The 24,250-nt window shown below is 40.1% G+C and overlaps 1 protein-coding gene and 1 pseudogene across 1 annotated transcript in view; both read right to left on the bottom strand.

Annotated features, from left to right (window-relative positions):
• Positions 1 to 2,624: 2,624 nt before the first annotated feature.
• The window catches only part of LOC124590930 (E3 ubiquitin-protein ligase Su(dx)), a 143,010-nt gene continuing 121,384 nt past the window's right edge, over positions 2,625 to 24,250 (bottom strand). Inside the window, exons 14-15 of the mRNA XM_047131686.1 lie at positions 12,069 to 12,165; positions 2,625 to 3,389 (exon numbers count right to left, since the gene is read on the bottom strand). Coding sequence (XP_046987642.1) covers positions 3,217 to 3,389; positions 12,069 to 12,165 — 270 coding nt within the window. The 3' untranslated portion in view covers positions 2,625 to 3,216. The remainder of the gene's footprint in view (positions 3,390 to 12,068; positions 12,166 to 24,250) is intronic.
• On the bottom strand, positions 16,764 to 16,880 carry LOC124597564 (annotated as a pseudogene).

Below are 24,250 nucleotides of genomic sequence, written 5' to 3'. Positions count from 1 at the left end.
TTTCTATTTTCACTGTGTAAATCATTCATAGATTTGATGTTTTAATATACTTTTTGCATACATTGAGAATGTGTTAAGCTAAGCAAAAAATGATTACATCCAATTTTTCTTCTCTTGAAATAATGTAGGTTTTGAATTTTGCACTTCTATTTAAATTTACTTGAACCCTACTTAGGAGCTAAATGCTTTGCCATTTCATAAATGCCACCATTATAGCATTATACAAAATACCGACATTGACGTATTGTCCTGTCATAAAATTTGTAAGTGAATTCAAAAAAGGCAAATTATAATTGAAAGTCCTACCAACACAAAGGTAATAATAGCTGAAACAATGTCTTACAAGAGAATAAAGTACAAACAGATGATATGTAGTTACACATCCTGTAATTGGAGAGAAATCACAAGTGCAATTCTAAATTGTACAGATGATGATGAAATTAATCATAGGCTACAAAGAGAGCTTGTTAATAATACACACCAGATCAGATGTCCACTAAGTTCAGTGAGTTTTGACATTGCATAGCCTGCCAATAATGTTGGGTGATGGTGGTAGGAGGAGGAGGAGGAGGAGGAGAGGTGTTTTAACATCCCATCGACAGTGTGGTCATTAGAGACTGAGCACAAGCTCGGGTTAAGGTAGGATGGGGAAGGAAATCAGCCATTACCTACTAAAGGTACCATCCTGGCACTTGCTTTAAGCGATTTAGGGAAATTACGGAAAACCTAAATCACGATGGCCAGACGCAGATTTGAATCACCATCCTCCCAAATCCAATTCCAGTATACTAACTACTGAGCTATCTTGCTCGGTGGGATGAAGTTTGATCCTTATGGACGACTGGTGGAGGAAGTATGACTTAAAAGTTTATGTAAAATGGGTATTCAAAATATAGGCTCAACCTAAAGAAGACTTAAAAAACATTTGCTGTGACCTTATGGACTGTTATGTGATGCAGAAAAAGCTATGCTAGTTATGGTACCCTCTTTGAAAAGAAGGCCTACTCAGGTGCATGAAAGTTATACTTTCTGATCGTATATTAATTGCTGTTGTAATGAAGTTTACTGCACCAAGAATAGATGATACAATAAAATCCCACAAGACAAAAAAAAGACTTAGAAGTGTATGAAGAGTAAGAACGCACATGAGCCATTTTGTGGATGTTTTGTAACAGAGTGCCACAGAGCACTGTATATACCTTTCAAGACCATCGACAACAAGTTCCTAGTTAAAAACAAATCATCTGATGTTCTTTTGGGTCACAAAAGAGGAGTATCTACTTAATGAATGGCAGAAATGTAATAACCTGAGAACTGGACAGAAAACAGATACTGTGTGCTACATTCTGTACTTTAAACACCATTACCTCATAAGAACATAGTAGTGAACACCAAAGCTACGCTGTTTTCTTTCTGAAATATTATATTCAGGAACTCCTCAACAACAGTGAACAAGGACGAAAAGGTTTGGTAAAATCAGACTGTTCCTGAGTAATTATGTGAAGTGATGTTTCCTATTTTTCAAATTATGTTCAATAAGTTGTATAGGCAAATGTCAAAATTTTAAGATGATGTAAAAATGGTAATGTGTGTGGATGTTCATATATAGCCTTGTGGGGGGAAAAACAAACCACAGGCATACTACCTCCAATTTTCTTGTCTATCAAAGTATAAAAGTGACACAAAATTGGGTGCAACATCCTATGAAGAAGCACTATCATTAAAATAATTTATCTGATTCTAAGTTGCAAAAATGTCATCACTGAATCAATATAAATCCTTAATAATCATTACAGAACATATATTGCTTTCATACCAATTTGCTTGCCTTTTAGTTTCTAACATTAAGCACTAAAATCCATTATTTACAGAACTCAAAAGTCAAAGAACTGAGGATGTCTATATATTATGACTTCTATTATTTTGATGTTGAACTCTGATAAAATAGCACCACAAGTGAAAATTTGGAATGATGTGAATAAAGATCCCACCTCCACTGCCGCCCACCAAGACTCAAATTGCACTTTCCCATGCTGAGAAGGAAGTACTGGTCAACAAAACCCATGTAACCATGTAATACAACCAACTCAAAATTCATTATTTTGTTTGATAACAAATTAGTCTGAAACTTTAACACAAATATTTAAGTTGTTACAATAATAATTATAATTGTACCTCTGAGGGATCAGGCTAAAGATTACAAGTCACTGACCTTTCACATATGAGACAAACATTATTTTTCAAGCTCTTGGCATAAAATACATGTTATATTCTTCTATATGGTTACAGCAGATGAGATTCAATGGGCTATACTTCAAAATATTTTACAGTCACTCCCTCCTCCCTTCTTCTTCTTCCAAAATGGCAATACAACCCTGAGCCAACTCAATGAACAGTAGTGTGCTATGAATATATATATGCTCAGTACTAATCAATGATTAAGGAATTAAATTTACAATCTGTGAGTAGATGAAATCCTATACATTCAATATATCTTTTCTATTGCAAATAATATCAATCTGTGAACATTACCTATAAAACTATCCTAACACAAAAATTTCCAAAAGTTGTGCAAGTGACAGGAATGAAGTGCAAAGGAGTCACTGCAAATAATACACTAAATGTAAAGTACACACGACTGCTTTCAGTACCAGCCGAAACTGAAAGGCACTTTTTATTAACCTGATATTAATAATATTCACAAATTTTTATCATTTAAAATGTTCATTTTTTAGTAATGTACAACAGATATTTCATATGTTCATATTTATATGGGAAACCTTATCACTATCTACACATGAAAATATGTTACAACATCTGGCTAATATATATCAGTGCAATAATCACAGAATCAAGTAACAGTTCTTTCATCTTAAAATGCATCACTGGAATATTTTACATTACATAATCTGTACACACAGCAATCATCAATAGTTACACACTTATTTACACACACACACACACACACACACACACACACAGCAGGTACACTTTTATGTAAAAGATTTAATTATAGTCTCCACATATTTAACATTTGACATATTACTTTCTGTACACCTCTGGACAATTAATTATACATTATACAATATTACAAAGTCATAAAATATGCAACAACATGATAGTATTGCATGAACATAACTGTGCACGCATGTATCATCAAAATTATTTTGGTACCGGGTTTAAATTGGACATTTTGTAGCACTGTAGGCACTTTTACTATTCCTGTCCAAAACCTTCAGTTTCTTCAATAGCGTAATTCAGCTTTTCAACAAGTTGATCATAACTCTTATATGGCGGGAGATCAAGTCGATTAAAGCAAGTGTGAGATCTTGGCAGCCATGTTTCCTTGCCTACCTTTTCAATACAGAATCTCTGTGGACCATTACTCCCTGCAAAACACAATTTAAACTGATAATTTAAACTGATACAACAACAAAATGTTAATATAAACAAAAAGAGACAAAAAAGTAAGTGAATCTAGCCACAAAAGCTATTTTCATTTTATTAATACTATTCTACAAGTGGCTATTCTATAGGTGGCTAAGAAGATCAAGTGGCAACATAGTACCCATAAATGTAAACAAAAACACCACTCAAGGATAGGCCTTAGTACTGTTCCAACTGGGTGACTATTGCCTACAAGGGAGTATAAGAAGAAATCTATGACTGTGGGACATATGACCAGCATGTCAACAATCTTTCCAGTCGTTACTGCCAGTAGATGAGTCCTGATGATGGTTTTGCTTCTTTATTCAAGCAGCTCCTCATCTGGTCTCACGTGGCATGGAGGAGTCCTTTACAGACCTCCCAACCTCAGAAAAAAAATCTGAGGAGATAACAGGAATCGAACCCAGACACTTCCTCATTGAAGGCAACAACACTAACCATTTAGCTATGGAGGTGGTCAATAATAACCTGTTTATGTAGAGTTCTAACAATTGCTCACTCTAAAATTAAATACACAGTGAAAAAAATGTGTTACTTATTGAGCGGAGAAAGCTGCGAGCATTAACAGAAAGTTACAAGAAAATCTGATATCTGGTAGGAAATGAGATACTGTGGGATTAATTAGGAGATTCAATTATAGCCCCATGTGAAGGAAGATGCAACCACAGGATGACAAGGAAACAAACATGGCAGTGTTAACAACATTATTTGAAATCCTGGTGTTAACAACATTATTTGAAATCCTGAGATGTTAGAAGTGTAGTGAGCACTATCTTACTATGTGCTATTTTCAATCCACAACAACAAATTGTTCTAACTGGTCACCATTTTGTCCGCCTAATTCTCCTGTCTCCCATTTTCTGTTTAATTTCTTTTTTCCTATAGTGTCTTGTTTTTGTGGTATCCTAAGCTCTTCCTTAGTTTTATTTGTCACTTCATATTTTTCTCCCAAGTGACTTTCTATTTTCCACACAATTTATTTGTTATGTGTCTTTATTAGGTCTTTAGCTTGCACCCTTTCCCATCATTGCAATTTTAAGAGTTACTAAGTTCACAAGAGCAGGAATATAGAAGGCTTGCAAATAACAATATAATAAATAAGTATACATTGGTGTCATATGGACATAAACGAGAATATGCTGTATAGCAAGTTATCAAGTGAAAGGTTCTGGTATAATACCATTGTTGACAGAAAGTATGCAAATTATAGACAAGCAAGCAGAAAAGATCAGGGTGCTGTGTTGCAGAGTATGCCCCAATGAGCACAATGTTGTTTCACTACCTACTCTGTATACAAGTTACTCCTCATTGTAAGTGTAGTGGCCATCACATGAACATAAAACACTGTACATTGATTGGGAGACAACAAACATATAACATGGATTGTCTTGCAGGTAGCTATTCCTTAGATGAAATAGGTTTTACAATGGCATGGGGGTGGAAAAGTGTTTCATGACGATGCGTAAAAAAAGGGGCAGGGGGAGATACTCACAAGTATGGGAATCTCACTGTAAATGTTGCAAGGAAATGGGTCGGTTTGTTGCAAAACTCAAGAGGAAATTGAGATGACTGTTCTTCATGCTGTGAATGTGGTTAATCACAGAGCATAATCTCAGACTACTTAGCAATATACACTGCTGGTAATTCAATGTCAGACAGATGTCTGTTCTCACATAATATTATTCTTTGGTGGAGAGCCTCCACCAGCTTGAACAGTCCCCTGCTGACATGCAGGGTCCATGGATTCATGAGGTTGTCTCCATACCCGTACACGTTCATCCGCTCAATGCAATTTGAAACCACACTCCACTGACCAGGCAACATGTTCCCAGTCATCAACAGTCCAATGTTTGTGTTGACTGACCCAGGCGAGATGTAAAGCTTTGTGTCATGCAATCATCAAGGGTACACGAATGGGCCTTCAGCTCCAAAAGCCCATATAGATGATGTTTCATTGAATGGTTAGCACGGTGACACTTGCTGATGGCCCAGCATTGAAATCTGCAGCAATTTGCGAAAGCGTTTCACTTCTGTCATGTTGAACGATTCTCTTCAGTTGTTGTTGGTCCCGTTCTTGCAGGATCTTTTTCCAGCCACAGTGATGTCAGAGATTTGAGGTTTTACTGGATTCCTCATATTCAAGGTACACTCGTGAAAGGTCGTACAGGTAAAACACCACTTCACTGCCACCTTAGAGATTCTGTGCCCCATCGCTTATGTGTGAACTATAACACCACATCAAACTCGCTCAAACCTTGATAACCTGCCATTGCAGCAGCAGTAACTGATCTAACAACTTCACCAGACACTTGTTGTCTTATATAGGTGTTGCTGAGTGCAGTGACATATTCTGCCTATTTATGTATCTCTGTATTTGAATATGCATGCCTATACCAGTTTCTTTGGGGCTTCAGTGGAATTTTATGTTTTATTTTCTTATAACAATAATGAAAATTTCTGGATGGAGCAATACGTAAAATAAGGGAAAAGCAAACGATCATCTATAGTGGATTGATGTGTGCACCAAACACACACGCAACATAGATCACTATCCACACTAACTTTTTGGGCCCCTGCTCTTTTATTAGTAAAATGCACACATTCAGACACAGCACCATGCAACCAACCAAATGCACTGTATCAGTCTGCTATAGATGAGTGGCTGCCTATCCCTTATTTTACGTGTTACATTTTCTTCATACCCTTACTGTTTATAATTGTTTCTTTTACCAAATTTCAGTTGCAAAGGAGAGGCCAGATAATGTGTCGCTCCAATTTCAATGAGCTTTGACAAACTAGGAGGGGCTACTCAGAAGTATCTCTTGTGAAAGGGTTTAGCTCATTATGCTACTATTTAAAAAAAAAAACAACAACAACAATGTCAACTGCCAAGATTATTCATATGTTTTGTATCAAGTGGATTTGTAGAACAGCCATATATCAGGAAACTTGATTTACACATATCAGGCCCACAACTTAACACTTTTCGAGAAACTGAAGAAATGGCAATTTCGAACACCGCTGATAAACTGGAGGATGAAAGCAGCATTGGTCAAGTGGTTTAAGTTCCACATTTTGATGGCTGTCAACTTCACCATGTATGCGGGTTTGAAGTGCACTGATCATGATTTATGTACTGTTATTTTCAATGAAACGAAATGATTACATGGCATTTTTGGCTGGGGTATTCAGTTGCCTAACACTGCTTCTGCGAGTTGTCGGGAATGACAGTGAAGGCGATACAACACCCAGTCACCAGTGGATTACCTATAAGACAGTTAGCCGAGCTGACTACTCAACTAGAGAGGTGCATGTCATTTTCAATAAAACAGCTTTTATTATGAACTAGGAGAAAACAGTGTTTGTGCCTATGAACTTTGATGAAATGTGTTTGATCCTGTATGTAAATTGTGTGTTTATTTTTTCTTTTCATTTTTTTCTCCCTCCTCAAAATATATTAACCAGTTTTACGGAATATAAAGTTGGAAAAGTGACCCAACGTATTACACAACTATCTTTTGAACTTCTTGTCCTCCTATGTTTTTATATTCTGAAACACCCACTTATTTTCTTCCGATCAGGGTAGCACATAGTGCATTGTATGGTATTCATGAGAGAAGCAAGGAACATAGAGAAATACTCTGTGCTATGCACACTAGATGAAAGCATTTACAGAATTCAGATTATTTCCGACACAAAATGCAACTGAAAGCTAACTTACTTTAAGTTTACATTTCTGTTTATGTTGGCACTTTTCTTGGAAAATAATTTCAAAATGCAGCATGTGTACAATAACACTGTTTGGAATATTTAGGCTGACAATTAATTGTACTAAAATCCTGTTTTAGTGAAAGGTAGGACACTTTGACCACAAATGCACATGAAGTGGACACAGCAAATTCTAATATAAATATATTAATGCCACAAATGTAGCCATTTATTTTAAAATTACAAGTAAAATCACCAACTGGTGTGTCGATTTAAGGGCAGCATTCAGACACCGGTTGGTCAACTTTGTTCTTGATGACAGTTTGATGGTGGCCTTTCATCCAGGAAGAGGGTAACCTACAACCTACTGTCCCTGCACCCTCCATCCGACAGTTCTTCCTTTCTCTGTCCTGTCACTCCCTTCCATTTCATGACCCCATGCCATTAGTGTGACCCACTTCCCATAGGCTGGCTGCTACAATTGTACCAGCCCTTAGACCTGCCACTCCTCCCTCCCACATTCATAGCCAGCAATCTGGTTGCCTCTCTCCGAACTAGCCACTACACCCAGCCCCTTGCCCTGCCTCCCACCTCTCTTCCCCTCTACCTACTCCACCCACTACAACCACTCCAGTTGCCTGAAAATAGCATTGTCACTGTTAGTCCAGCTGACATCGTGTAAGTGTGTGTGTGTGTGTGTGTGTGTGTGTGTGTGTGTGTGTGTGTGGTGGGGGGGGGGGGGGGGGAGGGGGTTGCAGTCTTCTCTAGCTCATCTTTGTCAAAGGATAACTCTGACCACAATCTATTGGTTATGACCTGTAGATTAAAACTGAAGAAACTGCAACAAGGTGGGAATTTAAGGAGATGGGACCTGGATAAACTGAAAAAAACCAGAGGTTAAACAGAGTTTCACGGAGAGCATAAGGGAACAATTGACAGGAATGGGGGAAAGAAATACAGTAGAAGAAGAATGGGTAGCTTTGAGGGATGAAGTAGTGAAGGCAGCAGAGGATCAAGTAGGTAAAAAGACGAGGGCTAGTAGAAATCCTTGGGTTACAGAAGAAATATTGAATTTAATTGATGAATGGGGAAAATATAAAAATGCAGTAAATGAAGCAGGCAAAAAGGAATACAAACATCTCAAAAATGAGATCGACAGGAAGTGCAAAATGGCTAAGCAGGGATGGCTACAGGACAAATGTAAGGATGTAGCGGCTTATCTCACTAGGGGTAAGATCGATACTGCCTACAGGAAAATTAAAGAGACTTTTGGAGATAAGAGAACCCCTTGCATGAACATCAAGAGCTCAAATGGAAACCCAGTTCTAAGCAAAGAAGGGAAAGCAGAAAGGTGGAAGGAGTATATAGAGGGTCTATACAAGGGCGATGTACTTGAGGACAATATTATGGAAATGGAAGAGGATGTAGATGAAGATGAAATGGGAGATACGATACTGCGTGAAGAGTTTGACAGAGCACTGAAAGACCTGAGTCAAAACAAGGCCCCCGGAGTAGACAACATTCCATTGGAACTACTGACAGCCTTGGGAGAGCCAGCCCTGAGAAAACTCTACCATCGGGTGAGCAAGATGTATGAAACAGGCGAAATACCCACAGACTTCAAGAAGAATATAATAATTCAAATCCCAAAGAAAGCAGGTGTTGACAGATGTGAAAATTACCAAACTATCAGTTTAATAAGTCACAGCTGCAAAATACTAACGCGAATTCTTTACAGAAGAATGGAAAAACTGGTAGAAGCCGACCTTGGGGAAGATCAGTTTGGATTCCGTAGGAATGTTGGAACAAGTGAGGCAATACTGACCCTTCGACTCATCTTAGAAGCTAGATTAAGGAAGGGGAAATCTACGTTTCTAGCATTTGTAGACTTAGAGAAAGCTTTTGACAATGTTGACTGGAATACTCTCTTTCAAATTCCAAAATACAGGGAGCGAAAGGCTATTTACAATTTGTACAGAAACCAGATGGCAGTTATAAGAATCAAGGGGCATGAAAGGGAAGCAGTGGTTGGGAAGGGAGTGAGACAGGGTTGTAGGCTATCCCCGATGTTATTCAATCTGTATACTGAGCAAGCAGTAAAGGAAACAAAAGAAAAATTCGGAGTAGGTATTAAAATCCATGGAGAACAAATAAAAACTTTGAGGTTCGCCGATGACATTATAATTCTGTCAGAGACAGCAAAGGACTTGGAAGAGCAGTTGAATGGAATGGATAGTGTCTTGAAAGGAGGATACAAGATGAACATCAACAAAAGCAAAACGAGGATAATGGAATGTAGTCGAGTTAAGTCGGGTGATGCTGAGGGAATTAGATTAGGAAATGAGACACTTAAAGTAGTCAAGGAGTTTTGCTATTTGGGGAGCAAAATAACTGATGATGGTCGAAGTAGAGAGGATATAAAATGTAGACTGGCAATGGCAAGGAACGTGTTTCTGAAGAAGATCAATTTGTTAACATCGAGTATAGATTTAAGTGTCAGGAAGTCTTTTTGAAAGTATTTGTATGGAGTGTAGCCATGTATGGAAGTGAAACATGGACGATAAATAGTTTGGACAAGAAGAGAATAGAAGCTTTTGAAATGAGGTGCTACAGAAGAATGCTGAAGATTAGATGGGTAGATCACATAACTAATGAGGAATTATTGAATAGGATTGGGGAGAAGAGAAGTTTGTGGCACAACTTGACTAAAAGAAGGGATCGGTTCGTAGGACATGTTCCGAGGCTTCAAGGAATCACCAATTTAGTATTGGAGGGCAGCGAGGAGGGTAAAAACTGTAGAGGGAGACCAAGAGACGAATACACTAAGCAGATTCAGAAGGATGTAGGTTGTGGTAGGTACTGGGAGATGAAGAGGATTGCACAGGATAGAATAGCATGGAGAGCTGCATCAAACCAGTCTCAGGACTGAAGACAACAACAACAACTACTCTGAAAGGTAGCAGTTTTCTTTCTTTTGTGTGGACCCATGAACCAACTCATCTACATTGAATGAGGAAAAATAGTTACTAACCGCCACAGCAAACCTAAGTGCATTTGTGTCCTCTTTCTTCTACCAGCTGTGCTTGGTTCTTTATATAAGCACCACATAGTCTCTTACAGCTACCTGATGAGCAAATGACAAGGGATTATCAGAACACAGTCCTGACATGTCAGTACCCATGACAGCCTTTGCAGAATCATCATTTACAAAAACTGGTACTGACGATAGTCAATAGGGTTCAAACACAGTCTGCTGGGTTATAGCATTCCAGGCAGTGACAAACATGTGCACAGCCTGTAAAATATTCATTCTCATTACAGCTTTTCTTCTGAAGGATGACGCTGACCTCCACACAATAGCCATTCTGTAGTCAGCTTTGACAGTATCAACTATTCCCAGGTGTAAAGACTGTAAGTTGACTTGTACAGTTAGTAGGAAGAAACACATCAATGTTTGTCGAGAAATGTCACTAAACTTGGGTATGCATGGCATCTACCAACAGTAAAAATGATTTTTCTTCCTACTGCATCTCTCTCAAAATCTTAATTTCTACAAAACTTTGAACAGCAGTCATCCAGGCACTGCTAATAAAATCATAGGTGCACAATAATGTTATGTTTATAGATCACCCCACTATTAATTGCTGCAACTTTTCACTTCTGTCACTATTAACCCACAGCACCATTATTTGTTTTCCCTCAGCAACTTTTTCCCTCTGGACAGAATTTGCACATGGTTTTGACGAAAATAAATTGGAGAAGTTCCTGGATCCATCATAATTGAAAATGTTTCTGATCTCAAATCCATTATTAGTCATGGAAAAATATTCATCTTCCACCATTCAATACTTTCCACGTCAATAGCCTCACTGTCTTCACTTAAATTTTGGCAGTAGAGGATATGGCACTTAAAATATAAATAAATAAAAATATAAATGACTAAACGAATAAAAGAATCCTGCCAACTGTTTGATTCAATGACATGTTCAATCCTGATATTCGGGATGATTTTCCAAGGCTTCTCCCATAGTAAATTTCGGCCTATAAACCTTCAGTTTAAGTGCACAGCTGATCACACACTATGTATGAGAGTATGGACATTTAAGATCTGCTCTCATTTAGCATTTTCTGTGCGGGGGCAGGGGTGGGGGTGGGGGCAGGAGTGGGGGCACGTGCAGGGGTGGGGATGGGGGCAGTGGGTGGGGGCTGCCCTCTACCAATGGCTTCCTCCTTTTTAGCTCCAACACCCCCTCACTGCCCCACAGCCTCAAAACACTGCACCTGTTGGCAGTCTAGTACCTGCACACTCCACCATATAGTGCACTCCTCTATCCCCGTCCAGACAATGCTATCCCTTCCCCTTCCCTGGCCCCTCCAGATTGGTGCTTTCATTCTACACAACGGTTGTATTCTCCTCCGAGCTGCCGTAGATGGCGGCCCTGTGTGTGTGAGTTGTGCTTGCTTATATGAGTGAATGTCTGTATTTATGTACGTACCTTTCGTTTTCTTTTTATGACAAAGGCTAGGGCCAAAAGCCAATGTGTAAGTGTCTTAATTGTGCCTCTTAGCAACTTCATGTGTCATCTTTATGGCAAGGAGCAAGCTATCTTTTCCTTACGTTGTTGTACTCTATATTCATAATAAAGCTGCCTTAAGTATAAAACAATACTAAGTATGTATGTTTAAACTCAACAAGGAGCTGCACAGATTTCAGCTGTGAGACAGACTAAAACATCCAATAACTTATTCACTATCAACACTGTCATTTTTTCTTCTGTTTTCTTAATTATTACACATCATCATGGGGATTTTTTATTCATGTTACTCTGCAGCACAACATATGAAAGGGAAAAGGTAACAGATATCTTCAGAATATAATGTTTACTGTTCAAGAGATATAAAATTAGTCTTACCCATGAGTTCAGCAAAACCTCCAACAGGAACTCTGCAGGTACCAGTGACAAACTGAAGCAGTCTTGCCCGTTTCTCATTGTCTGTTGTTCTGACAAACTGCAAACGAATAGAAAAATTAAAATCAGAATATGGCACAACAACTACAGAAAAAGAACAAAAGGGTGTGCCTTCCATGACACTCATATTCTGATCACTGACAACACCTACCAGAAGATGGAGAGCAAAAGAGAGAAACAGTGGTTTTTTTTAATTTATTTTGTTTGATATTGTTCGTTGTGTTTGGTCTGGGGGGACGTCACAAGACATCCGTTCAAGTTCATCGTTGATTCTTTGACTCAGTTTTTTTTAGTACAGAGAGCACGCAGCCCTCTGACCGAACACGCTGAGCTACCGTGCCAGCGTGTTAGGCTCTAATTAGCCCATCAATGAGAGAAGAATATGTACAGTTCTTCTTTCCTGTTAATAACTGTCACTGGTATAGTTATGATGAAACATGTTATTACTTGAAACACTATCTTCAATCAGAACTCAATCCTTTAATCTGACTATGATTCCACATAAATTTCTGAATAATAAAATTCCTGCTTTGCTCAGCTCTTCATACCACCAAATTTTAAAAATAACCATATTTTATCCTTGGATCACACAAGTGGTATCATAACCAGCAAGTCATAATTACATAATAACTTGTCAGAGATATTATGCAACAAATCAAATCATTTGGAGGTGAATTGCTGAGACGTTGAAACTGAAGAAGAAAGAAAGAAAGAAAGAAAGAAAGACTTGAGTTTAACATCACATTGACAGTGAGATCAATAAATATGGGGAGGAAATCTGTCATTCCCTTTCAAACGAACCATCCCAGCATCTGCCTTAAGCCATTTAGTAAAATCACAAGTTAAAATTGGTTACCATTTGTATGACCAGAGGCAACAGATGAACTAATTTTTAAAAATAGTTTACAATATGGGCATTGTATTCCCCTAAGGAAGAGTGATTAATCTGTATACAGTGGTTACAACTGATTTCTGTATTAACTGATGTACATGTTGAAAAATACTAAAACTGACACAATGTTCAATACCAATTTGTTACTGACTGTGCCAGCAATTGTTCATAAGGGGTTTCATATACACTGAAGTGCCAAAGAAACTGATATAGGCATGTCTATTGAAATACAGAGATATGTAAACAGGCAGAATATGGCACTGCACTTGGCAACGCCTGTATAAGACACCAAGTGTTTGGGTGCAGTTGTTAGATCGGTTACTGCTGCCACAATGGCACGTTATCAAGATTTAAATGGGTTTGAACATGGTGTTGCTGTTGGTGCACAAGCTATGGGACACAGCATCTTCGAGGTAGCGATGAAGTGGGGATTTCCCTTACAACCATTTCACGAGTGTACTGTGAATGTTAGGAATCCAGTAAAACATGAAATCTTCAACATCACTGCGGCCAGAAAAAGGCCTCAAGAAAGGGGCGAACGACAACTGAAGAGAATTGTTCAACATGACAGAAGTGCAACTCTTCCACAAATTGCTGCAGATTTCAATGCTGGGCCATCAACAAGTGTCAGTTCAATGAAACAGCATTGATATGGGTTTTCGGAACTGTAAGCCCACTCGTGTACCCTTGATGACCGCATGACACAAAGCTTTATGCCTCACCTGGGCTTGTCAACATAGACATTGGACTGTTGATGGCTGGAAACATGTTGCCTGGTCAGATGAGTCTCATTCCAATTTTATCAAGCGGATGGACGTGTATGGGTATGGAAAAAAACCTCATGAATCTACGGACCCTGCATGTCAGCTGTGGACTTTTCAAGCTGGTGGAGGCTCTGTAATGGTGTGGGGCACGTGCAGTTGGAGTAATATGGGACTCTTGAAATGTCTATATATGACTGACAGGTGACGCTATGTAAGCATCCTGTCTGATCACCTACATCCATTCATGTCCTTGTGCATTCCGACAGACTTGGGCGATTCCAGCAGGAGAATGCAACACCGCACACACCCATAATTGCTACAGAGTGGTTCCAGGAACACTCTTCTGACTTTAAACACTTCTGCCAGGCACGAAACTCCCCAGACATGAACACTATTGAGAATATCTGGGATGTCTTGCAAAGTGCTTTCCAGAAAAGATTTCCACCCCCTTGTACTCTTACAGATTTGTGCACAGCCCTGCAGGCTTCAATTCCATCCAGCACTACTTCAGACATTAGTCGAGTCCATGCCACATTGTGTTGCAGCACTTGTGTGTGCTCACTGAGGCCCAACACAATATTAGGCAGGTGTACCAGTTTCTTTGGCTCTTCAGTGTATAAACGATCAGCTGTTATAAGCATGCTAATAGCTAGCCACACACAAGCAGATTTCTGCGACAGGTCGGAACTTCAGGACAGTTCCGCAAGTATTTTAGATGGATCTGACTTGCCATCTCAGGCTCATTGCTTTCTACTAATGTGCAGGCCCTGTCCATTGTATCAAATATCTCAGATCTGTTTGCAGGCTGGGTCCCTTTGTGTGCAGCATGAACAGGCCGATTTTCACGATTTACCCAGAACTGCAGTGCATGCTCGATAGAAAAGAGGCCATGGGCAATGAATTGCAGGTGTGTGAATGTGTCTTGCCAAAAATATCTTGTACAGTGCAGTTTTTTTAGACATTTTACTGTAGTACGAGGGCCATTCCCCCACCTTGATTCCAACTCATTGCTGTTGATGCCACTTCCTTATACACCAACATCCCTCATGCGTAAGGTCTTCTATGGTCTTACCAGACTTAGTCTGCAAAACAGATTTCCCACACCATATCCACACAACACCCCAATCCTCACCATCCCCAGACCAGTTACAAAGGAGCACCCCCCTTCAACACCCAATACCAACCCAGAATGGAACAACTGAACCACATCTATAATCATGGCTTTGATTATCTATCATCATGTTCTGATATGAGGTACATCCTACTCTAGAACCTTCCCACCCCTCCTAAACTGGTGTTCCATCACCCACCCATGCTCCATAACATCCTAGTCCATCCCTACGACACTTCCAATCCCAACCTCTTGCCACAGAAATTATACTCCTATGAAAGACCCAAGTAGAAGACCAGCCCAATCCACACATCCAGCACTTCCTAGTCCAGCGCTTTCACAGGCTTATCCTACCCAATCAGAGGTTGGGCCACCTGTGGTCATACACCAGCTCTACTGCAATCATTGCACAGCTGTCCACCTGGGAACATAACATCCTTTATTTCCAGGTCTGCTTCATAAGCCAGGCCATCTGGATTATCCACTTTATCACCTGATTTTCTGAACTGTGTGGATGGGAATTACTCTTACAGCACATTCTCCACTCCCGAAACTATCCTGGCTGCAACCTACGATAAACTCTTGTCCCCACACCCTCCACCCAACACAGGGTGTATACGTGGACAAGGAAAAAAAATTCCCGGATTTTTCCCGGATTTCCCAGTTAAAAATACACTTTCTCCCGGGCGAAAGTACACTTTTTCTGTGTTAAGTGACAGTATACTCTTCCTCGGCACTGTAAAACTCATCAATCCTTTGAATGTTTATTGTTTTATATACCGACGTAGAATTTCCCAGCACTTTCGAAAATTAATCTCAGGGGAGAAAAACACCTTTGATGTGCAGCAACATGTACGCTGCATATTTTCGTATTACGAAGGTATAAATTTGAATTCCACCAAACACCGCATGGCACTTCCCGAAGCACTGAAATCGAGATTGCGATACGCTTTTGTAAGCGTGATCTCGCCAGCTGATGACAGCATAGGACACGTGATGTAATCAGCGAACAGCAATATCACTCTTAAGTATCACAAACACACAAATAACGAAAGTTAATGGTTTAAATAAACATACATAGCACTCACATATAATATTGGTCTCGAAGCTTAATAAGCTGGAAGAGAAGCTAAGTTTCCACATATAATGTTGATCTTCTTTTGCGCGCGTTACACTTTAAGATACATCACACAAATGTAGCAGTAAAATTTTTAATAACGACGTAAATGTCCGATCTTCTGGACTCTAAATTCTTCTAAATGGTCATCCTGAAAGAGTTGACTTTTAAAGGAGAGTGAAACGCTTTGTGATTTAAGAAATTCATCATACATTCTCGCATATGGTTCATTTTGCGTATAAGTAAATCTGCTTTGAATGTAGCGCTTTTCAAAACACCATTCGCAATATTTTCCCGCGATGTGTTAGACATAGGTTCGGTTCAGCAGTTGGAACAGAGCGCCAGATAATAGCCGTCATCACACTTGCGCAGCTACGATGACGCAGGAAGCCCTTATGTTCGTACATGTAAAACATTAAAAGATCTTACATTGTGTCATAAAAGGAACAAGACAAAAGAGGATACTTCAAAAGCATCGGAATTTCATGAACCATACTAAAATGCATAATTCGGCTTCAAATGCACAATCGTATGTAAATTTTCTTGGAGTAAGCACTCCGTCTTCAGGCCACAAGTGGCCCATCGGGACCATCCGACCGCCGTGTCATCCTCAGGTGAGGATGCGGATAGGAGTTGCATGTGGTCAGCACACCGCTCTCTCGGTCGTTATGATGGTTTTCTTTGACCGGAGCCGCTACTATTGGGTCGAGTAGCTCCTCAATTGGCATCACGAGGCTGAGTGCGCCCCGAAAAATGGCAACAGCACATGGCGGCCGGATGGTCACCCATCCAAGTGCCGGCCATGCCCAACAGCGCTTAACTTCGGTGATCGCACGGGAACCTGTGTATCCACTGCGGTAAGGCCGTTGCCCAAATTTTCTTGAAGTACCAGTACTATATTATCTCATGTTTGGTTCAATATGGCATAATGCCATACGTGCACTTGAAATGCAGCGAAAAGTTGAAACTAGCCAATAGTGTGAAATCAAACACATCGTTTCAAATAAATTGACTGTCTCGGCAGAAAAGATTAATAAAAACCGGCAAAAATAACTTCATTGTTCTGTAAGGCGATTAATGCTTGACTGTCAGAAAGGTGGAAATAAAATCTGAAACTAAAAACATATTTTAGCCTTCCGTAATTACGTGAACTATTTTAATTAATTTGATAGCTCACTGCCACAAAAATCCGTTTTGTTATCGTTTAGCGTGAGAGCAATAAACGAAGAGGAAACAACAAAATCACTGAACGTGAACACAGGTCACGTCGCGACGACCCACTTCCCCACCACAACTCAGACTGCTCTGGGTATCAGCCCCACATTTACTATATTTTCGAATCGGGGCAATATTAACAAGTGGTGCCCAGCCACACTTCTGTAACCAGAAGCAGGAGAAGGTACTACTCATACACTACTCAACTGCGAATGCGCAAGATCCCGCCTGCAACTGCTCAAAGGAATCTAATTTAAACAGTTATCACGTCACGCTTATCGGAGGCAATTTGTTGTTATAAAGCATTGCATAGTCTTCCTAAAGCGTTTGATAGACTTTGCTGTTGGTAGACGCTTGTATGAGCACTGTTTTGTTGTATATGGCTCATTTCCTTTTTTATTTTCGCTTTTTTTTTCTCTCGTTCATGTTTTGTTGCTGCACCATTATTCTGCAGTAGCGGGATGCAGTAATGTCCTTTGTTAGAATATTGGTTCTTACCAGTCAAAATCACAAAAATTTAACTGAAAACTAAAACAAAGAAAAATTCCCGGAATTCTAAACAACTCCCGGGATTTTCCCGGTTTTCTCCCGGATGAAAAAATTCCTGGGTTTTTCCCGGATCTCCCGGGTCGTATACACCCTGCGACAGTTTCCGCCCACTCTGTCCTATAACCTCCTCCCAATTCATCTCTCCTCACTCTCACTTTCTGCCACTGCACCCACTGATCTTTTCATCTTCCCTGCTCCTTTCCTTTCCTTTCCCACTCCTTCCCCCCCCTACAGCCAACAATGCTGTGCCTGGCAGCCTTGTCCTGCCGTCATCTAGTCTCTGCATACTCTGCCAGATAGCCCTCTTCACTCTCCCACCCACACTCTCCTATCCCCCCGCCCCCTTTCCCTGCCCCACTACAGATTGGTGCTCAAGTTATCTATCATGCATGCAAAGGTAGCTGAGGCATTGAACAGATCAAATGGCATAACTTCAAACTCATAGAGACCTTTAGGTTTTATGGAAAGAGACATTTCGCCCTTGAGTGAACATCAGTCTCTCAGTAGCCAGTCTGTATATCCACAGTGGAGAAATACTTCACTCATATCCAGCAGCCCAGGTGAAATAAATTTGGGGCTAGTATACACATGCTTTTAGGTGATTGTGTTCAGCCACTGGGAAGTGGTACAGAAACAACATGTACCACATTTCTTTCTCATGAGGGTAACATGAGATTAGCAAGGATACTACAACAGCTAAATGATGTCATTTTATACTACCTATACTTCCACCTGAATTACCTGTCATTCAGCTAGAGGTACCTTATATGAGTGCAGATTACGCTATCTAGTCTGCTTCATATCAATTCAAGACCTGAATGCAAGTGAAAATTGATTCAGAATGGATAACACTTGCCAACATAGAACCTCAGTCAAACTGGGGCCTATTGACAGGTAGATAGTAGATTCCTTGAGCATACGTCTCTAATGATGACACTGAGCTGACCTTACTGGACTGACTCCCTGAAGAACAATGTACAGCTGTTCACGGCAGTTAGTAACCAACCATTCTCCTTGTCTGATTCTGATTGTTGCTGGCAAACAGATTACTATATTTTGTGAGGCTAAGTGGCTTTCAGCAATCAACTGGAGCTTCAGAGACGAACTGAGTATATGAACTGTTGACTAGTTGAATAATACTCTTTAATTTTATCCATTTAACTTCAGCCCCAAATATAAATATATTATGTTCAAGCTGAGTTTTGACTATTGATCGTTGTATCCAGAAATGAGGAACAGGTTACTGAAAATCCTTCCCATCCCTCTCGAAGTGTTACTCCATTGCACATGAAATGTATTCACATTTGCAAATACTAACAACCATCACCTGTATAATGGTATGACAACAATGAAAACTTGGCTGGAACCCAAATTTCCTTCCTTACATGAGTGGTCAACCTAACCTCTTTGGCTATCCTTGCACGACTTATGGCCAGACCTAAATTTCCATAAGCTATCGTTCCTGCATCACAAACTGTAATCATACACACATTACATAATCCCCGCCCAGGGGAAGACATTTTAATTGAAAGTCACTGCCTAGTACTGTTAAGAGGAATGATGTAATGTTCCTTTGGACATTCAGCATGTCCAAAGGAATGGTCATTGCAGCAACTACAGCCATTATGAAATACGTGAAATGTATTTGCAGCTGCACACATGCACGTCCAACGGGAACATTGCGTTGTTCTTCTGAGCAACAACCGCACTGGAATATTGTATTTATCTGGCGCTACTGGGCAGCAACTTTAATTGAAAGTTTCCTCCTTTGTATGGTGTTACATAATGTGTGTATGAGTACAGGCTGTGATGCAGGAACAATGATATAAGAGGGTTTAGGTCTGTCCATGGACGTGCATCTCTAGCAAAAGCAGTTAAGAAGACTGCTTGTGTAAAGCGAGAAATCTAGGTTTGAGTCCTGGTCGGGCACAAATTTTCACTGTCTTCATTCCCTCATGCAGCTGATGATTGATTGTATTCACAACTGTGAATACATTTCACGCATTTGATAATGGCTGTAGTCCCCACAATGCCTGTTTCTTTGCATATGCACATGTCCAAAGGATCACTGCAACATTCTTCTTAATAACACAGGCACTGCAATATCATCTTTACCCAACGATACTGGATAGAGACTTTAAATTAAAATGTCCTTCCCTGTATGGGAACTACATAATGTGAACACAGGTACAGACTGTGAGGCAGTTACAGCGATGTATGGAGACTTGGATCTGGCCATGAGACATGCCTGGATAGCCAAAGAGGTTAAGTCGACTGCTCCTGTAAAGCAGGAATTCCAAGTTCGAGTCCCAGTCCAGCACAGATTATCACTGTCATCATACAGCTGATGTTTGTTCGTATTCGCAACTTCATGTCTATTATAGGAAATGGTTGGTGTCTGTTACATAGAAGGGCATTTACAAGCAATAGGCTGAGGGTGTTGGTATGCAAGGATAGAGATTCTCTTATGTGTGGGGAGGGGACAGTGACCAACCACAATGGGATGCCCTGGGTGGTTGGGTACACACCTTAGGAAGCACGTAAAAGTATGAGTATGAGGAGTGGTGTGACTGAGGAAGGAGATTACACTCAGGTGAGAGGTTCTGGGGTGGACCTAGGGATCTGAGGAGGAATATTGCTGCATTTCTAATATGAGGTTACTGAAGCAAGGCTTGTAAGTGAACGTATCTGGCAACTAGTGGAACCCACTACCACATAATCCCTGCAGTTCATAACCACAGTGGTGAAATCTTTGTTAGCATGTTGGGATTGGTATTTAGGTGATGAATTTTTGTTAGGAAATACTGGTACGTTTACAGGGGATGCTCTGAGAGTAAGAGGAATGAATGACTGTTGGATGGAGGAGTAATTTGAGGCAGATGAGGTTCAATACTGGATTTGGATTGGACTGGATTGGATTGGAATGAGTAAGTGTTTCCCCTGGAGGGACTGGGAGAAACAGAGAAGGTCTTTAACAAACACTACATGACTGTGGCTTTTTGGAAAGGTTTGATATTTCTGTGGGACAGAGGCTTCTAGAAAGGTTTGTATGACCATGCTGAGGGTATGTTGTAGGCTCCGGGTTCTGCAGGGTGGCAGTAGGGAGTTTCTGTGTGTGTGGTAAATGTAGTATGTCTGCAAGGCAGAGTTTGGTAGCTATGAGGGGATGCAGGGCGGTTTGTTGGAGGCTCTTTTAGTAGTAATCAAAGGTGAGAGTATGAATTCCTGGAGATCAAGGATTTCAATCTGTGAGATGGGGTGCAGGAATTTGGGATTGCACAGCACGGAATTTTATGGACAGAGCAGTGTGGAGCAAAGTGGTCTGGGCCTTGTTTGTATGGTTTTGCAGAACTAGGTTGATGAGAGCTATGGATTGACTGACTCTGCACACACATGCCATTTGAGGGGATTCCATAACCAATGCAACAATGCAAGAACAGTATGTATAATAACTGGGTTCTGGATAAGGATAGCAAAAATTTTCTGTACGGAAGCAGGAGGAAGGAGCAAGGATCCATAGTGTTAAAAAAATTAAAATTACAGAAATATACATGAGAATATCACAAAAAACCACAATTGATATGAAATATATGAAGTTTAATTGAGAAAGATGAAACCTGTGTATGTACAGAGAAACAAGAGATGACAACAAAATAAATGGGATGAGGTCACAGTGAAAATACAAACACAAATAAAAGGAAATAAAAAGGCGATATTGGAGTGGGGTTCAGATCAGTGAGTGCACGAGTGTGAAAAGAGGGGGCAGTAGGTGTAACTGGATTAGTTAGGTCATTATGGTGAAGAAGGGAAGAGGGGGGAAGGGTCCGTTAGGTAGGAGGTGCAAGAAAGTGTATGCGGTTCAGGTAGGAGCAGGGAAACAAGCAAAAACAGGCACAGGTGAAGGTAAGAACTGAGATAAATTTGGAATTCCAGGAATAATTCTATCAGTAGGGAGAACACTGGACGCAAGGCACTGCATTTGCAGCCTGTGTGGGCACGTGCCCATGTGTTGTACACAGATTGTTGACAGAGGGTGGGCTAGGAAGTCAAAGCTTCACAGGGAGTGTGGTAAGCAGGCAGAAAGCATGCGGTTCAGAATGTGAAAAGAAAACACAAGAAAGTAGAGAAGGAAAAGGATGGACACAGGATAATGTAATCGGAAGTGATGGAGAACAGTAACAATGGGAAACAGCACTGAGTTGTAGTTTGGGACAGAATTCACTAGGTACAATCAAACAATAGAAAATGTGGGCGGGATAGCAACAATACCGAAAGGGTAGATTGCTACTAACCACACAGAGGTGGTGTTAAGTGACAGAAAGACCCATGAAAAAGACAATTTGGTATTATACAGCTATTGGGATAAGTCCTTCATGCCCTGAAGTGAGGTCTATTCTGACATTTTGTCCTCCCCAACTAGAATAGTTCGTTGTCCATTTTCTGCAATGACCTCCTCTTTCTGTTTTCCCAGTTTTTAAGCTTCTTTCTGTTTTCACATCTTTTCCACTAAGTTTCCCAATAACAATTTACTGTCATATTTTTTTTCTGTCATATAGGCCACTTTTCTTGCGCGAAATTCTCACCTACTCATTACCTCTTGTTAACCCTTGTCCCTGCTCAAGATTTCCATGCGAATCAAAACCACCTCTCTTGCCATCATGAATCCCTTCACATAATAAAGGTTAGGTTAGGTCCTTTTGAAAACATGCTTTTGCAATATCTGAACTAAGATCAGACATTCTGTTTTTTGAAACCGGGAGTTACTCCAAAGGCCTAACACTGAAAGTCCCTTCTTCTGGATGTAACTCCATTTTACACCAGTCCCTTTTTTGCTTCAAATACAGCACTCTCTTTCACTTATCCAGTTAATCTGTGATCTACATGCCTGATCTGCTAACTTCCACTCCAACAGACTTCTCTCCACCTACAAAATCCTGCGGTTATCCGTCCATCAGTTTCCTTGTATGAGGTGATCTGCCAAGCCAACTTCAAACTGCAACAACAGGCCACACTTCACCTCATGAATTGCTTGGAAAGGGCTTTCCTGGGATTCATTAGCCTTCAGCCCCCAGTTTGGTTCAGATACACTGATGACACTTTTGCTATATGAACTAATGGTTAGACAGAAACGTTAAAATTTTTGGAATCTCTAAATTATTCTCCCGATTAAATTTCACATGATCCTATTACGAATTCCATGCAATTCTCTTTGTTTCCTTGATGCTGACCTCATGCTCACCGAGGCATAGCTACACGCTTCTGTTCACATTAAACTTACTAACAAGCAAAAGTAGTTACATTTTGACATTGCCATCCATTTCATGTGAAAGTTTCCCTCCTATACAGCCTTGGCATTTGAGGCAAACATCCTTGCACAGATGTACACTATTGACAGCAATACACTACCATTCTCATCTCAGCCTTCACTGGATGTAATTACCCCACCAGCCCAGTTCAAAAGCAGATTTCCTGGGCCATAACATCTTGGTACTGTTGATCCCTCCAAAAAACAATTTAGTAGTACACCTATTATGACTCAGTATCATTGTGGTCTTGAATGCATTAAAAAGCTACTAAGGATAAGCTCCATTCTGTCTGATATTCTGCCCACCACATCTAGAACAGCTTCCCCTCCTCCTACCCCTCCAGTCTAGCTTGACAGCTGTCTCTATGTCTTGTTTATGTACCTATTGGCTGCTCAGTGTCTGAATCACAAGGTGAGTTGTTACCTTACTCTTCCCACTATTTACATATCAGATTGACTACTTCATTATACAAGAAAGATTTAACAATTAATAAAGGAAGGAAGGTGAGCATTTAACATCTCACAGCCTACCACAGATGGGAGCACAAGACCTGGAATGGAAAACGATAGGCAAGGAAAAGGACTCTACCCATTTTCAAAAGAACTATCCCAGAATTTTATTCCTGTTTTAAAGAAACCACACAGAGCCTAAATCTGGAAAAGGCCAGAGGGAGACCCAAGTCCTGATTCTCCGAATATTTCTAATAAGAAGAGAAATAGTACAAATGACAGTGGGAAGATCGTACCCATTACATGGACAACAGAGATACTGAAAAATCTAGTTGTATGGTAAATAAAGCAGAAAGGTAAATATATAAAGCAACTACACAAAACAAAAACAAAATTACAAAAAAACTGGTAGTAGGATGCAGCGTTTGGACTAACTAAAAGAGCTGTATATAGAAGACAGTAGAAAGAGCATGTTGACAATGTAATATTTATTTGCAGGATATAGTAAAAAAGTCTTTGCTGGTATGAATAACTTTACTATCTCAAGCAGAGAAGCACGGATATTACTAAGGAAGGTGGAAAATTTACAATACAACAACAAAAAATACCTGTAACCCCAATCAATTTTGCCCTTCTGTTAGTATCAAAATTAAGAGCACTGAAAGAAAAAGTTGTCCCAAGTGAAACAAGTACTTCAAACTTAAAAAGCTGGAACGATGGAA

The sequence above is a fragment of the Schistocerca americana genome, chromosome 2, assembly GCF_021461395.2.
Source record: "Schistocerca americana isolate TAMUIC-IGC-003095 chromosome 2, iqSchAmer2.1, whole genome shotgun sequence".
Taxonomy (NCBI): Eukaryota; Metazoa; Arthropoda; class Insecta; order Orthoptera; family Acrididae; genus Schistocerca; species Schistocerca americana.
The sequence above is the reverse complement of the archived record's forward strand: the minus strand, read 5'-3'. Positions and strand labels throughout refer to the sequence as shown.